The sequence below is a fragment of the Ammospiza caudacuta genome, chromosome 5, assembly GCF_027887145.1.
Source record: "Ammospiza caudacuta isolate bAmmCau1 chromosome 5, bAmmCau1.pri, whole genome shotgun sequence".
Lineage (NCBI taxonomy): Eukaryota > Metazoa > Chordata > Aves > Passeriformes > Passerellidae > Ammospiza > Ammospiza caudacuta.
In genome coordinates, this window is record NC_080597.1 from 10684472 (window position 1) to 10702414 (window position 17943).

General features: G+C 45.4%; 1 protein-coding gene across 2 annotated transcripts in view; it reads left to right on the top strand.

Annotated features, from left to right (window-relative positions):
• HIPK2 (homeodomain interacting protein kinase 2) overlaps nt 1-17943 on the top strand; it is a 128017-nt gene that overhangs the window by 41353 nt on the left and 68721 nt on the right. For both annotated transcript variants that reach the window (XM_058804524.1, XM_058804525.1), the window contains exon 2: nt 198-1296. In XM_058804524.1, the coding sequence (XP_058660507.1) occupies nt 198-1296 (1099 nt within the window). The remainder of the gene's footprint in view (nt 1-197; nt 1297-17943) is intronic.

Genomic DNA, 17943 nt, shown 5'->3' on the forward strand with positions numbered 1-17943 from the left:
CTGGGGTAAGGATTTATTTTAGAGCATAATATTTTACTTGTGTCAAATACATATTTCTGGAAGAAGTTGATTTTTGTGTGTGTGCATGTAATGTATCTGAAGTCTCTATCCCATTTCCCTTTCCTGCCACTGGGCAAATGAAAAAAGCTGGGGAAAGCATCTTGACACAGTGGTTTCACTCTGATGTTGTGTTGCAGGTATGGCCTCGCATGTGCAAGTTTTCTCTCCTCATACCCTTCAGTCAAGTGCCTTCTGTAGCGTGAAGAAACTGAAAGTGGAGCCGAGTTCGAACTGGGATATGACTGGGTACGGCACACACAGCAAAGTCTACAACCAGGGCAAGAACGTGCAGTCCTCCCAAGCAGCCGCCGCAGCAGCCGTCAACGCCTCCCTGCAGATCCCCAACCCCAGCATCCCTTACGAGCAGACCATCATCTTCCCAGCAAGCACGGGGCACATCGTGGTTACATCTGCCAACAGCACCTCCAGCGTGGTCGCGGTGTCTGGGCAAACGCTGGGCGGGCCGCACAACCTGATGCGTCGCAGCACTGTGAGCCTTCTGGACACCTACCAAAAATGTGGACTTAAGCGCAAGAGCGAGGAGATTGAGAACACAAGCAGCGTGCAGATTATCGAGGAGCATCCGCCAATGATTCAGAACAATGCCAGTGGGGCCACTGTAGCCACCGCCACCACCTCCACGGCCACTTCCAAAAACAGTGGCTCCAACAGTGAAGGGGATTACCAGCTGGTGCAACATGAGGTGCTCTGTTCCATGACCAACACGTACGAAGTGTTAGAGTTTCTTGGCCGTGGAACCTTCGGACAAGTAGTCAAATGCTGGAAACGTGGCACTAATGAGATTGTGGCTATCAAGATCCTAAAAAACCATCCTTCTTATGCCCGGCAAGGCCAGATTGAAGTGAGCATCCTGGCTCGGCTGAGCACGGAAAGCGCGGATGACTACAACTTTGTCCGTGCTTATGAATGCTTCCAGCACAAGAATCACACATGCTTGGTATTTGAAATGTTGGAGCAGAACCTCTATGATTTCCTAAAACAAAATAAATTCAGTCCCTTGCCCCTTAAGTACATTCGACCAATTCTCCAGCAGGTAGCAACTGCCCTAATGAAGCTGAAAAGCCTGGGACTGATTCATGCTGATCTCAAACCAGAGAACATCATGCTGGTAGACCCATCCCGACAGCCATATAGGGTCAAGGTCATAGACTTTGGTTCAGCTAGCCATGTGTCTAAGGCTGTGTGTTCTACTTACCTTCAATCCAGATACTACAGGTAAGAGACTGGGCTCATGTAACACTACTAGGAGAAGTATTTTACCTATGAGAATTTTCTTGCATTCATTTAAATGAGTGAGATTCATCCCTTAATTCTAAACAGAGATGGCTCTTAGAATAGCTTGCTGACGGTAAGAAAAAATTATGTCCTAACCTCTTGGATTTTCCTTGCATTGAAAACCATTGTAAGTTTGTAGATAATCATGAAGTGTTGCAAAAATAGAGTTTGCCAGTTACAGTTTAGAAAGTCTTTCACTTCTATCAGTTTGTTCTCTCTGGAACTGTTTCGAGGAGAGAGGATGTCCACATCTCCATTCCAGGTCAATGGATGTAGGTTCTTGGTTTCAAAGCTACTTTAACCTAAGCAGTCAATCAAACAATCTCAAATGTGTCTTCTAGTCGGTACTCATATATGAAACCAGGCACTTAACAAGTGTAAGGCTGGCCCACAGGAAAACTGTATGAATGCAGAAGATGGTTTGTCAAGGGTTAGTTTTCACACAGGTCTGAGTCAATGGGACTCTTCTGGCTGGCTCTTAGCTCTCCTCCAGGCAAGTATTGTCAGTGATTTGGTGTTGGAGTGAGGACCTGTTGTTTGTTGATTCCCACTCAGTGCTTTGTTGCGTGCTAGCATGGAGCTGTGACCTCAGCACAGGTGTGCCCTAAGTGAAATGTGTGAACCAGGTATATTCCTCTTCAGCCTGTTGAACAGTTTCATCAGAGCAGCCTCTTTTTATAGCCCCTGGCAGGGCATCCTCACCCTCTGTCGTCATCCAAGACACAAAGTCTCTCTTGCAGATGTTCTCAGACCCTCTCTTTGGTAGCAGTCAGCTTGATTCAGCATCGTAGGGACCAAGAAAAGCAGTTCTACTGCTGCTTCAGGGGTGGGGGGAAATACAGAAGGGGGTGAAGGGAGTTTGCCTTTAGATAACAGCTGAATTTAGAAATGTTCAGACCACATTTTTGTTGTTGTACTTCTGTGAAACAAGGGCAAAGAGAGAAAATCTGATCCTTCTTCATGATGGATTTAATGAGAATCAGTCCTGGCAGCATCCACGGCTCATCAGATGGGTTACAAAAAAGCAGGGCAGTTGATCTGTTTGTAAATAAAGAAGAAATCTGTCTCATACATGGTGAGAACTGGAGTTGAAAAACCAACATGAATTGATAACAGACCCTTTTCCTACTTCATTAATTTCACAGTGGCAAAGCCTACCTGAACTCTGAGCTTGGAGAGGGTTAATTTTCACAGGAACAGGAACTTAGTGTAGCACTGCAGCAGCTGATCTTTATCTGCTTGTCCTTTGCTCTGAAGGAGGCCAGGAAAAAATCCCCAGCCCTAGTTTATACCTTAGAAGAGGCTTATTAAATAAGATATTCTACCTGATGACAGTCCCATCCTCCAGGAGAGACATGTTTCTGTGGTAAATATGCAAAAGCTTTTAGAGTTGCAATTACCTGACAGACTAGGATAAAAAAAAAAGAAAGATAATACAGGCATTTTGTTGTTGAGTTACCTGTGATTCTGTGTTAGCAGCCTATGTCCCTAGCTGAAAGACAGAAGGGGTAGCCAAAATGAAATATGTGACAGAAAGCAGAAATGAAAGAGAAAAATGGTTCATTCTCAGTGACAAACAAGGAATATTTTTGTGGCAGTCTCTGGGGAGGAAAAGACTTCATAAAATTTGCTTTTTATATTTTAAGTGTTATTCCTGCCCAGTCTGAAGAGCTTGATAGATAGTAATTTCTGTCTAATTCCTCCCTTGTTTTCCATGCCTGAATTAGTGGGAGGAGGGGAAAAGGGGCAGCAGCTCACCAGGAAAAAAAAAAAAAAGAAAAATCTCATTGGGTTGAATTACATCAGCAGGGGGCTGCTGATTAAGCTAAATTCAAGTCATGAGGAAAAATTATGTTCTTCTTCATTTTCTGATGGGGAAAATACAGCACAGAGTAAAGACCCCTTCCACTCTAAAATGAAAGAACTTTCATGCTAGGGGAAACCCTGGGCTTTATAAAGATTTCATGTGTCTTCCATTTAATTTACACTTGTTCTGCTTGCTAGAGTATAAAAGACAAGGAGATGCCTTCAAGAAATGGCACAGTTAAGTTGGATGTGAAGGAAAAGCTTCCTCAGACTAGTGAAACATCTCAGACTCTAAGCAGTCATGCTCAAGGAGTGACAGAAGCCCTGTGCCCCATGCATTTAAGGAAAGATGAAGCAGAGCACAGGGGACTATAAAGTACAGGCTGGATCTCAGCTGGAGGTTTTTCATCATGGACTTTCACAAGCAAATTCCTAAGCTGTCTCCATATTTTATTAATAGCTTGCTTTTTCTTTTTCCTATCATTGCTTTTGAGAATGTGATGGCCAAATCCTTTGAAGGATTGAAAGGTGTGTGGGATCCTGCTCCTTCTCAGAGCAATATAAGGCCTTACCTCTTCCTGTAAATGATAGCCCCATTTTCTTCTCCCGAACCTGGAAGACAAAATATCTTTAAACAAACTCTGGGCTTTTTCTTGACCTGAATCTGCATAACCCAGCATAAACCAGAGAGCCCCATGGCTGGTGGCAGACTTTCCATGGATGATTTGCCGTTGCTGCTGTGTAATATGCTCTGAAGATGAACAGGATCCCTCAGCCCATTTTCTTGTGGGAAGAATGGTGGGCAGATTGCTGTTGTGCTGCGGGCACTGCTCAGGGACCCTCAGGGGCTGGGTGCCCCAAACCCAGAGCTGTTTCTATCCCACCAGGGATGTTTCTAAGCAAATGGAAGGATGGTAATGGTATTGAGGTGACAGAGCAGGATGAAAAATATCAAAAATGGGATTAAAATGTCTTTAGTCGAGAATAATTTAGCTCCCAACTCTCTTAAGAGGATACAGCCTCCTCCAAGCGAGATCTGCTGCCACAGGCACTACTCAGGAGATGTCTCTCCATTGCTCCTGCAGGCAGGGAGCCTGTGGGAGGCAGAACATGACAGCCTGAGGTGGGCTCTGCAGGAACTGCCCCACTGCCAAGAATCCCTCTCTGGGAGGGCAATGCTGCTGTGCCTCCAGTGCCTGCTGCAGGCCTCCAGAGAAGGGAAGGAGCCCCAGGAGGGTCACACCATGGGCCCTGCCTGATGTGACAAAGAACATCGCAGCCACAACCTGTGGTCAGAGCTGTTATCTGAAAGGGGGAGTGCTGTGAAGAGGATCATCCCCCTTCTGCCCACCCATCTGCAGCCAGGGGTGCAAAATTTGCTGTGGTACAAAGTGGCATCCTTAGTCTGTAGGGCGATAGAACATAAGTAAATAAAGGTAGTATAGAAAGCAATCTTACCCCCTAAAGAGTTGCAGCTGAGCCAATTGTTAAGGATTAGGAGCAGGCCTAATGTTAACAGGCCACACCTGTAGCCAATAAGAAGAGTGTTATAAAAGAGTGGATTGGGTGGTTGAGGGGAACTGGAGTTAGTTGGCTGCTGTGAGGACAAGGAGGAGTCATTGCCTGGAGGAGCTGCCTACAAGAAACATCAAGGAGGTACAAAACTCTAGCAGTATGGAACCCTTGCAATGTAATGACATTAGAACTCTTGCACCATAATGACAACATTAGTCAGTGTGTGTAGGATCTTACTGGTGGCCATCCAAACGTCCCTTACTTAGGAGAGGGGTGCCAGCCTGTCCCCCTGATCACCATAGTCTTTAATCTTGTCTCTTATGATCAGCTGCATCAACCTGGGCCAGATCACTGACCCTTCAGAGAGGTTTGTGGTGATGCAGCCATGGTCTGGATGTGTCTAAAGGAGAAGATGAGGAACTGAAGCTGATGATGGAGGGCTGCTCTGCCAGCTCAGAGTTCAGGAGCAGGGTGCTGCACTTGGCAGGTCTAGCCAGACATGCATAAGCTAGAAATGAAGCCCTGTTCACAGAGTAATGGATCAAAAAGCTGTGATGGCCTCTGCATCACAGGGTATCTTCCTGGGATTTTATTGTGGTTCTTTTACTTTTCATGCTGCAGTTGGAAGGGTAGATCATTGAGGTAATTTCTGTGATCTCCCTTTTGCAGAGGGTCAGAGGAATGAATGCCCAGAGAGATCTCTTCTTGGTTGATCAGCTATGTATGGCCAGCTTCTTGGGAACACCCATATCCTAAGAAATGCAGGGCTCAGGCTGCAACAGGTGGATCTTTATCAGGGCCCCCATTCATGCACCCAGGTGGAAAAGGGGGTACAGCCCTCTGGGAGGCTGGGGTGGTGGAGGCAGAGGTGAAGTCATCCCTTGTTGGAACCAGAGCACTTCCCTATCGTGGGCTGGCAGCGTGGGGGTGCTTGGAGCACTTGGGCTGCTCATGGGAGTACTCCCAGCTTTGTTACCTTGCCCTCTTGGCTTTTCTTTGCTGTTCAGCTGAAACAGCTGCTGTGTTGGCACCTTGGGGATGACAGTGTTTTGCTAGTTAATGGTGTAATCACCTTATGAGAGTTTCAGAATTTGCAAAATATTGCAGGTATAAAATAACGGCTGTCACCCCTTCACTATTAGCGAATAAATTCAGGTTTGGTTCCTTGTTTTCAAAAGGCTTTTGGTATGTGGCTTGTCTGGCTTGGGTTGAGGTGTCTGCTTTGTAGGTAAGTGACCTTTGATGAAATGTTTGGATAACAGAGAATGAGGCTGAGTACCAGTTTGAAGAGGTGTTTATCAGTCTGGTTTCAGACTCTGCAAGGAAACATGCATGCATAAGGGCTAAGTGCATGTTGTCAACCACCCATACAGAGTGAGCAGGTGTGGCTTTTAACTGGCCCTGCATGCTTAGCTGGGTGAGAGCAGGTCCTGAGGGATGCAGGGGGTTAAACTGGGTCCCTCTTGCCACACATGGACATTGTGCCGTGACAGGTATTGGTCTTTCAGCCGTGCTGACAGGAAGCCAAAGCAAGGTAGATTTCTGAGCCAAGTCACAACCTGTTCCCCATTGTGTGACTCACAAATGTGTCATTCTGGTCAAAACTGCCCTTTAAATGAGGTAGTTGTAATGACACAGGGATGGGCTATGCTTTTTTGTTTGCTCACTGAATTGGCATCTGCTATGTCCTTGTACAACACTTATATTTCAATGCACTTGTATTTCAAAATCTTCTGCCATTCTGGAGTTGCAAAAATATCTGTCTCAGATTTGACTGTGTTTGCAGCTGTGGGAGCCACATTGTACTGCCAGTGTGTTTCATTCCTACCTGCAACATTCACTGCTTTACTGACTCTGCCTCTCCAAGGTAAAGAGCAGATTGGTTTGAGGAGGAAAGTTTCTTGTGGGGACTGGAGTGAAACCACAAAGTTCATTGCTAAAGTCTGAGCTTGGTTTCACTTGGTGATAATCACACCTGTAGGACTGCAAGCTTGCAAAACTGGCAATACATTGCAGAAGACTTTGTGGAGGAAAGCAGACTTCTAAGTACACTATTTTAAGCAGTTGTTAGTTTCTTTCCCAAGGACCATTGGAATTTGAAGTTATTTCAGAATCAAGATTCAACAGGATTTTTTTGTTTTCAAAACTAACATCAGGATTAATTGAATCTCAGCTTTATTGTACCCAGACTACCAAGTCTTGGAAAGCAAGAGACATTTAGTTGAAAGCTTTTGGCTTCGACCCACCTTTGGAATGGTCAGGCCAAGTTGGTTTTTGGTTTTACAGAACTCAAGCAAAGATGGTTCTTTGCTAAGCTCCTTTTTGTGTAAGTCACCTTGGAGAAGGGATGGCAAACCAACATTGTGCTCATGGTGCATCCAGCTGGAGATTCTTTGTGTCTGAACTCCCTACCTGGGGTCTAATTTAAAACAGAAAAACCTGTATTTCAGCCTAAACAATCTCCTCAGACTAGACCCTCCCTGGTGTTTTCTCTGCTGAAACCTTCTTACTATTTCCCTGAGTATTTTTTATTTTGCTCTGAGCAGACAGGCCAGCTCCTCCTTTATCTTCTCAAAGCTGGTGATGTGCCCCTTTCCCTGGGCTGCCACAGCACCTTCCTGCCCAGCTCCAGCTGCTCTGAGAGGAGCCCTGTGTCCCTGTGTGGAGTCAGAAAGGCTGTCTGTCACAGGAGGGCTCTGTTTATTCATTAACCAAGGGAATAAAATATGCCCAGTTACGTGCCTCTGGGCCCAGGAAGATTTGTACCAAAGGTCTGTTTGCAAGGAGCCTGACAGGGAGCCTTTCCCCAGCAAAGAGAAGGCTCTGGTAGACCAAGGAAGGCAGAAGTCTCATGCTGTTTCCTTTTACCTCATCTGTGTCTGAGAGGTGGAAAATCAAATATCACAACCAAGTGCTCAGCCAATAATTTTCAGTCCCCTCTTCTCTCTCTGGAAACAGCTCCTGTATGGCAAAGATGGGGCACTGACAGTAATTACTCCTGCACATCTCAGTTTTGTCCTGGTGGCTGGAAAGGAAGGAATCAAGTGTCCACAGGCAGGGATCAAGTCATGAAGGGTGTTTTGGATCAGAGATGAGTATGTGAGCACAGCCAGAGGCAGGCACCAGGGTTGGAAGCACTGCTCTTCCATCAGCTGGCGCTACCCCTTGGGTAGCAAACAAAACTTGGGGAGAAAAAGGTAAATGTAATTTTCCCAAGGCTGCTGCAGGTTTTAAACTCATCAGTGATGCCCCCAAAGGGAAAGGGAGTCCTCTGGATGTAAGCAGCCCCATTCACCCTCAGAGGCACTGCCCACAGCCCAGGCAGTGGAGGCAGGCAGGGAGCAGGAACAGAGCCATGGTGATGTGGCTGCTGAGCAGGGCTCTGTGGTCAGCCACCAGCTCTGACACAGGTCCTGCCCAAACTAGGGTAACTCACCTCATTTTCTCCACATCCCATCCAGAGGGATGTGACTTTAGAGCTGTGCTCCTCTTTCCCTCCATCCCTACTCCACAACTGACCCCTTTAGGCAAACCTTCCCTCTGAGCCGTTTGCACCACCCAGTGCCACGCAGTCCCATGCCTAGGGCTGACCTCCCCAAAAGCAATATCTTACAGTTTGGAAACAAATAACACTTCAAATGGGGTAAGAAGGAGTTCCCCATGTGCTTTCTTCCAGGGCCTGCAGAGAGGAGGCAGTGTGCAAATGCACTTCTTACCACCACCTGAAGTCAGCTGGGAACTCTTACCCTGAACATCGCAAACCTTTTAAACCCAGCAGAGAATCCTAAACTACTCTCTACCTTCTTTACTCTTGCTCTCAGAGTAGTTTCAGTAACATTGTGAGGATCAGGGAGTGGCTTGGAAGTCACACTACCCCCACTTGTAGGATGACTACAGGTGTTGGGTTTATGGGGTTTTGGTGTTTTTTTGTTCCCTTTCTTCTTCTCCTACTGTTTGTCTCATCACCACCAAAACAAGCCTGTCACAGGATTTCCTGCTGTCTCTTTTTCTTCTCTTAAACTTTACAAACACAGTAAGTCCTGTTAAGGCAGGAGCCTGGTGAAATGATGTGAAAAATCAAGGTCACTCTTGTATTTACTGTACCGGGGCAAGCCTGAAATAGGTACAAATAGCCAGCTTGTTTTATTTGAAAAGAACTATTTACCTACAAGAAATCAAACCCTTCCTTTTGCAGCTAGTGGCTGTAGCACTTCAGACACCATCTCTGTGGTACATAAAAGACACACAGTGTTTTGGTGAAGATAACTGTGCTCAGCTCAGGGGCTGGGATGTGACCAAGCTCAGTGTGGTGACAACAGGCTGCAGTGACAATGTGAGTGAAGGTACAACTCACAGGGCTGCAGAGAGCCAGCAGCAGTCAGAGCTGCCTGTTTGCCTGTGTGTGAAAAGCATAAAGTTTGGTCTCTGCTTCTAGCTGCTTACTTCAGTGGTTTTGTGTTTGCCCTCCTTTCTCTCCTCCCACTCAAGTCACTTCCTCACCAAGTGCAAAGGAAGCAGAGCAGGGAGAGAGTGCTCTTGTTCGCAGCTCCAATGTGAAAACAGCAGCAACAGCTGATAGGAGCAGTGGTGTGGTGACCACAGATGTGACTCCAGCAATAGGTGACCAGTGAAGGAGAGTGCACTGCAGTCACACTTATACACCAGAAGCATTTTCTATGTCTTCCTACATCTATTTCAATGTGTATTTGGGTCAGGGCAGTTTGGCCAAGGGCAGAGGTGGCTGCTGAAAAGCAAAATGAGGTGAGGGGCTGTTGGGATGAGATTGGTGCTCCAAGTGTGAAAATAAAAGAACTATGAGCAGTGAGATTCCTCATCCTCTTCTGAGTATGAAAAAGCATTAGCAACACAGTTTGCACAGGATTTCAGGGATACTTTGCTCAAGTACCATGTATTTAAATCCTATCAGGTTTTTACCTCCCCCTGTACATTTGCTCAGTGCAGGCAAGAGATGTATATGTAACATGGAGGAAGCTTAGTGTGGATGCCTGTGCATTCAGTAGGTTCACAAGTTTTAGGCCCCAGCACAGCAGTACTGGAGAGCTGAATTACACTGAAGAGCATTTTCTGGTTAGAAAGTATTTCTGCTCTGCTGCTTATTAGCAATGAGGTTAGAAAAGTGACTCGTGTTGGTTTATAAATGAATGAGTCGTTACCAGAAGAGAAAAATTACCTGACGATGCAACAAATAATATGGGGCTATACATTCCCCAGCTTCAGACCCCTGAATGACATGACTCCAGTCCCCAGTTTCTGTCCTCTCAAACCATTTGCTGCACTGATGCCTCAAATTAGCCTAAGCTCATGTAAAGGTACCTTATTCTCAGGTGGGAGCTCAGTAGCTACCTCCTTCTCCAGGTCATGCTGGGTAAAAGGAGTAACTCTCAAGCAGCTGAGAGTGGTTATCTTGCTGGAAAAACACTAATCTTGTGGCCTGACTTAAGCTGAGTTGTAGCCACAGCTGTTACCTGTTTAGGAGGGATGCTCAAGGAAATGTCCTTTGCCTTTCAGGCCAGATCATGCAGGAGTTGTTCTGTGGTGCTTTAAAGGATAAAAGAAATGCAGAAGAGAGGCATCCATACAAATATATATATCATCTCTCAGCCACAGTGAGAGATTCACAGCTCTAAGAGGAAGAAGTAAAAAGGGAGAGGCTCTAGGAGCTGAGCGAGGGGAAGGGCAGAGGAGGAATCCCCTTACAGACCATGGTTACCTGGAAGTTGCTGTTCCCCATATAAGGAAAGGTGTGGGAGGAAAGAAGATGAAGTTCCACCTTTCTTGCTATTTGGAGACTTCAAGGCCAGAGATGGCAAATTTCCATCAGGACAGCATCCTCTTCTGTGATGGGCTGGAAGGTAATCTGTGAGTTCTTGAGTAGCAGCTTGACCTTCCACTACCAGATCTAGTGTTTGTCTCCAAAGGCTTCTGCTCAGGGAGAGAGGCAGGGTAGATGTGGTGGAATTGATCTGAATCTAACTGAAGTGACTCTGAATTGAAAATTCTGTAGTTCAAAGAGTTGAGTTAGCTCCTTGCCATTATTTTGGTTTTTTGTCAACCCTGCCATTTGTAGCTGATTTGAAGCAGAAGTTCTCAAAAGCAGTGTAATACCCCAGGCCTGCGAAGACATGAAAAGTGCTGAAAGTTATACTGTTATCTCTGAATTTCTACCTGTGTGAGAGGCTTGGGGCAGTTTTCAGATAACTCTAGTGACTTACACAGCTTAAGGTCACCAGCTGAAGCCTTGAGAGGATAAGAAGAATTGTGTGTTCTAGCAGCTGATGCTTGTGCTCACATAGTGGCAGACAGGGAGAAGTTAGCAGTGTTTCAGCTGACATCAGGAGGAGTTGCCCTGCGCTGAGTTGTAACTGCACACAGGATGGTTGGATGGCTTGTGGTAATGCTGCTGAACAGCACCATGTTTTTTACCTGTACCCTCCAGTCTAGATGTGTCTGTGTCATTTACCTTGTGCTGTTCTCCCGGAGTGCTGTGCTTGCTGAAGCAGGGCTGTGTTTACAGCACCTCGTGCACAAAGAGTTTTGTGGCTGAGGCCCTTGAACAAGAGGGTGGTAGGGTATAACAGTGCATATGACAATGAGGGGTAGCACACGTGTTAATGTGACAGCCGGTGTACACAGGGAAAGCTGATGGCCTTTTTTGGATTCACTAGGGTAAGAATTTGTATTTCCAATAGTTGCTTCCAGGGCTTCCATGCAGAGCTTTTTACTCAAAGTCTGGGGGGGGGGGGGGGGTGGCAGGGGGAAGGAGCATCTGATGAGTTAAGAAAAGTTTCAATATATTTAGTTTTGAGAGTGTTTTACTTGCCAGTGAGAGACTGCAAACAGAGAATAGTCATCCAAGAGGAAAATGGAGTATTTCTTTGATGCTCACAAAAGTATTAAGAGGGGCAGATGAAATCTAAACTGTAAACAGGTTCAGCTGAGGCTGAATGAATTTGCTGGTTACTGTGCTAAAAAGTTAATGATGAAATATTGCCAGTTGATTTTAGTAGGTAAAAGGAAGTAATTGTGACAGCCTGTATCAGAAATAAAGCTTATCTAAGTGATCTCATGCCCATAGCTGTCAAAAACACAACTCATGTCATTGTTAGCCTGTTAAATTAGTGGACTGGATTCTGAAGGGCTGCCTGAGCACAAGCAAGAGCAGGAGGCAGTCATATTGCTTTTCTGGAGGCTCATTTGATAACCTATCTCCTCTTGGCAGGTGCATGAAGGAGCAGGGAAGAGAATGGCACTATGGGCTGGATTTCACTTAGCAATGCCAATGTGGGTGCAGGGATGTGGTGGCTTCAAATGTATTCCTTTGTAAGGAGGTCAAAGTACAGCTTGATGTGTAAGATATATAATGAGGGACAGAAAGAAAGGCATGTTAACTGTGTTGGAAGATAAGATTCTGTCTTTGAATGGATTCTTGTTATTTTTGCTGATGTTACTTTGAGCAAAAAAAATTATGTTGAAATTATTCTTTCTTCTCCATTGTTTGGCTCTTGTTCTCAGCTTTGTTATGGCCACAAAGAGAGGATAAAAATGGATTGGCACAAAGTTGAGTTTCCTGTATCATTTAGAGTTATGTTTTCAGCCCTTAGCACTTTGGTAGGGTCTGTTCTTCATTTTGAAAATAGCAATAAAAGAGCAGAGAACATAAGAAAACACAATTCTATTTTTTTTTTTCTAATGAAATTGTCAGTGCTAACCTGAACTCTGCCTCTGATCTGTATGAAATCCCTGAACTGTACCATTGGAAGAAAGCAGATCCAAAAGGAGAGATAAAATATCCATGTGCCTGGCTACTTTGGGAGGTAGTAAAAAGCTCCTGATGTCTTGCTTGTTTTTAATCTATATGTTTATGTCTACATAAATCCTTTGGGAATGAACTTTAAACATTTACATTGGATTTAGAGAATTACCTTCCAGCATCAGTACCTATGATCCAGCAAGAGTAACTAAGATTAAGTTTATGTGAATGGCCCTCTTGGCTTTCAGAGGTGTGGGTAATGTTAAAGATGTGTTGTATTGCTGCTCAGATGGGGAAATGGTGGTGATGAACATGAAGTGGTGCTGTTTGTGTGTGCATGGGGAGATGGCTCATGTCTTGGGAAAAGGATCCATCTGCAATGTGTGGCAGCTAAGCATCAAGACACAGCTGACAGCCCCCACCCTGGGCCACTTTGGTGGGGAGCTGCTGTTGAGAGGCCCTTGAACAAACCCAAGCCTCCAGCCCCTCATCAGAGAAGGGAGGAATTGTCAGCTGCTTTTCCAGCAGCTCTAGGAGTGCAGCAGTGCCTGCCCCATCTAAGTTGTCAGGATCTGTTCCTAGCACCTTGACGCCCATCTCAGGGTCTGAAGGGCAGCCAAAGTAGAAGTCAGAGAAGGAAAAAGCAGCAGAAAACCCAGGATATGAGAGGTTGGTTCAGATGACAACAGAGGATGGCAAGGGTCAGAGTTGCTCTAGGCAGTCAAACAGATCACTCCTTGCAGCCCTACCCTGTGGTTTGGCCTTACATGGGATTTGAAGAGGTTCATTTCCAGTTTAAGGTGTGTGCTTTTGAGCAGCTGTTGAGTTCTAGCTCCTAGACACACTCACAACTTTTATCTTAGCCTGGGGCTACAGGATCTGATTACTGCCCACAAAATGACATTTGAAGTTGTGTAAGAATCCTGTGTGCAGGATATAACTCTAGTCACTGCTTTTGGAAGAGGGCTGTCACAGCAGCACAGCGACAGCACAGAAAGAGACCAGTGCTTGGTTTTCAGGAGAAAATGTCCCTGACGTGCTGTATCCCACGGATCAAATTGCATGGCAAGTGGGGATGGCTGTAAACTTTGAGCTTTTCAGAGCCACGGGTATGCTAAGTATCTTGTGAAATGGCCACTTCCGTGATATTTCCTCTGCGCTTTTGCCTTTTGAGAGATCCACATGGTTGGGTTTTTCCTTCCCCATCAGGAACAGTGCATTTCCCTGACCCTGTGTTGCCTTCCCTGGTGTTTTGGAGCTGTGCCACGCTGTAGTATTTGCTGCTGTTGTCGGTAGCCCAGCCAGGCACTGGGGTGCATTTCTGCAGAATGCTTTGAAAGGTCTGCCCTGCTCTGACTGTGCATGCCCACATGCCTTGCAGTGAGCCAGGGTTCCTGCATGCCCACGTGGTGGCCAGAGAGCTGGCATTGGCAGCAGCCCAGTGGCAGCCAGAGGGGACCGGGAACCCTAGCAGCAAAGGCAGGAGGCTGCTGTGGCTGCAGCCTGAGCTTGCTTTGCTTGAAGCTGGCACAAGATTTTCCAGCAAGGCCTTGGCTGACCAGGAGCTTAAAGGCTTTCTTATCTGTGGAGAGTGCCACAGGCTGGTGGCAGCCCGTAATTAATAAAGATACTAACCCTCCTTATGCAAGCAGGGGATGTCTGACAGCGTTACTAGGTAGTTGCTCAACAGCAAGGCGTGTTACAACTAACCAGCTGGGACCAATTACGAAAGCCTCACTAATGCTAGCAAGCACTTGCCTGTTGGCATTGTTGGGCTGAAGTTGGGGAGATGAACGACTGCTGTGCAGCACACAGGCAGGCTCATGGTCAGGCATGCAGCTGAAGCACGAGCAGCACATCGAGCACGGAGTGTCTCTGCTCCGGGATGTGTTTGCTGGGCATGGATGAGCCTCAGTGCCCAGCACTGTCTGTAGCCTGTGCTCCCAGATGCAGGATGGGGAGGTGCCCCCAGGGCTGCAGCAGCATCTCCCTCCCCATCTGCAGCCTCTCCCACCCCTTTGCTGCTGCAGCAGCTCTGACATGTGCCCAGTGCCTCCTCACGGGTAGGAAAAGGGGAGGAAGGGAGGGAAGCGGGGGCTCCTACTTAAGGCTGCCTCATGAATTTTTAGTCACTACATGAAGATTTCAAGAGTGTGCAAATAAAAGATAAAATGAAGCAAAAGACTAAGTGGCACAGCACAAAAGGAGGAAAAAAAACCCCAAAACATTGAATCATTGTGCAAAAGGTGCGGCCATTAGAGAATAATAATAGTTTTTGTGTGCAGTGCAGCTGGGGCCACAGTTGCAGAAGGAAGATCCTCAGTGACCTGTATGATGGCTCTGTTTGTTTAATGTGCTAAAACAAAGCACTGAAAAGCAGGCAGGGTCCTTGCAAATAGTCATAGGGCTTCTCTCTCGGTTCCTGTGTCTGTGCCCTCTTTCTCTGTGTGTGTCTTCATGCTCCAAATGCAACTAATCACAGCTCCATGCTTGAGGATGCCTTCCGTTGTGCATCCCTTGTCACTGTGCCCAGGCACTCCCTGGTTGTTGACTTGCTATTTTTGTGATTTAGAAACTACAACAAATAATGCAAAGTCAAATTTTGTCTGTTTTGGTAATTCTCTGTCCTTCAGAACGAGCTCAGCGTAATGACATTATTCCCACCCCTCCATCCTGACCTCAGTCTTTTTCTATCCATTTAGCAAATGCTGCAGTTTGCTCTGTTTTTAATGGGTGGGAATCAATGTGGCTTTTTAAAATTGGATTCTCTCTGCCTGCACAAACAAAATCAATGGTGTTATTGAGCATGTGCAGGTCTGTGTGAACAGGAGAAAGCCAGCAGGGTTTGCCACCTCAGCGAGGCTGGGGCAAAGCCTCTAGTTCACACAGGGAGGATCACTCTTTATTTCTCTGTCATTTTGGTAAAGGCTGATGAGCAGCTTGGTGCTGTTTAGGAAGTAAAGCCTAGAGTGTACTTTTCACCAGGTTAATAAGAGTTTTGAAGTGGTTAGTGTGAGGCTGTTAAAATGGGCTAAAACCAGACCAGTTTGAGTGCCTGTAGGAGGTCTGAAGTATAATGAGGTTTAATCCAAAGCGTGCTTTATTTCAGTATGACTTTACAATTGGTTTTGCCCTAACTTTTGGGGTTCTCCAGCCTGATTGGACCTTTGCTCTCAGAAATGCGTTGCAGGTGAAATAGGGTTTTGCTTCCTTCAGGCTAAGTATTTATATATAAATAAACAGGATGGGAAATGTATGTTTGTCTGTCTTTTGTGGCAGATTGAGTGTACTAATATTATGTGGGAAAGTTGACTGGCAGGATTGGTCATGGCCTTGGGAGATAGAGGGAAGGTATTCATGGAATGGATGGGATGGATGGTATTCTTTTTGGGTTTTTATATTTACTACTTCAGATGTGATCTTCAGTTTTAACAGTATCAGGATTTTATTGCGTGATGTCGAAGGAAGGGGTTCTTCCAGGATGTTCTCATGGACACTGAAGTGTCATCAGATCACGAGGCTGTGGTAAATGATTCATGAGATTGTAGGAACTGATAATGTGGAGAATATTTTCAATTAAAATTTAGCTATGGAGGGTGTATCATAATCCATGCTACCAGTGTTGTCCTGACTGTGCCAAGCACCCCAAAACAGTGTGTATATTTGTCTCCCAGGGAACAGAATGGTACTACTGACTCTGAGATGGAACAGAGCAGTCTGCCTGCTGCAGCCTGCTTCAGACACCACTGACACAGGTTGGGTTGAAACTAATGACTTTGGTTGTATGTGAAAGACTCCAGAACCTTTTATCAACCTGCAGGGCCATTCAGTCATCTCTCATAAACGCACATGCCAATGCTTGTTTTGAACGCGGCTTTGTTGGAGCACAGCGAGCTCAGTGTTTTGAGTGAGAGCAGAAATTTCTGGCTGTATGACAGAATGGGTTTTCTAATGCTCCTGGCAGCTGAGGAGCTCTGGGTCCTGATCAGGAAGGGGTGGCAAGAAGGGACCTTCTCCTGCTGACTGCACCACCAAACATGTTTGTTCGGTGCTCTATGTTTCCAAGATGAAATAAGAATTCATTTTAAAATGCTGGAGTAGTGATGAGATGAAAGGAAGATTTGTGTTTCTAATGTCTTCATATCTCCCCAAAAAGGGGGAAAACTTAAACTGGAGTTTGGTTCCTGACAACAGCTTCTGCTGGGGTGACTGTCCTGGGACTTGTTCAGTGAAATCCTCTGACTTTGCTTTTCCTGACTCACTTCTAATTTCTTGATTGTTTTTTGTTTTAAATACTGTAAATCCCTGTCACTCCTTGATTTCATTTGTAAATAGGGAGGGGGTACATTTCTAAGAAAGCAAAGAAATTAATCTCCTCTGACTGTCCTCTGTTGGAGTGAGGATTTCTTTATGGCTATCCTTTAATTGTGTGATTGTGAGTGGCCTGGACAAATGAGACAGTTTAAGTGTCCTGCTCTCAGTATAGCTCATCCATGCATACATTATGAAGTACACAGAGTAGCTATAAATGATGCACGACTCCTTTCTCAGTGCAGTGCATGTGTGTTTACTGCTGGACCCCCTTTTTCACTCTGCAAATACAGTTCTATCCATGCAAGTAACTTGGTGATAATTAAATATTGTTTAAAAGAAGCTAAAAATGTATCTTTATTGGTTTATTTTCTTTCCACAGACAGCAAAGGTCCTACTTAATTATTTTCAAATGTTGGCAGGAGTGGGGTTTTCTGCAGCTTTGCAAATCAGTGCAAGAAGCTTCCCTTGGCTGAAATGTGTTCAGCAAAGGGTCCAGTCATATAGCAATTTGTTAACCACCTAATTTCCACGTGTGATCTTATTTTTAATCAATACAGTGGGGGTTTTTTCATATGTGCTGGTGTGCTGATTAACTCTGCAAACAACTCAGTGTATTCTAGAATGTGCCAGGATGTGCTTTTTCCTCTTCCTTTGTGAAGTCCCTGGGATAGATAGGTCATTTTTATTGTGGAGAGGCCTCTGTTATCTACGAGGACAAGAAGTTTCTCGTGCTGCTTCTCTCCAGAGACAGCAGTGTGCTCTGCTGGGAGGGCTGGACAATGTTTAGACCCAGGCAGAGACTTCCAAATGTCCAGGCAGGAGTTCTGCTCCTTCCCAGGCACTTCTGTCCCAGTTTCCCTGTGAGCTAGTGCAGGAATGGGTGAAATATGTTGGTCAGTCTGTGTGTAGGGGGGAAAATAACAACAGATTCTTTTGTATTTCTGATTTATTGGGTTGGAGCCTTTATGATTAGAAACTCAATTAAAATGAAAAGCTAAGCTTTTTTGATGAATCCACATCTGAGAATTTAAAAAAAAAAGTATTGACTGGAAGAGTCATCAAATAATTGTAATAATAGTGTTTAATCTTCTCTGACTTGTTTTGATGTGAATAAGTGATCTCATATAAGGCTAATCAGAATGTGAATTCCCTCCAAAATTCCACTTCATCAAATTTTTTAT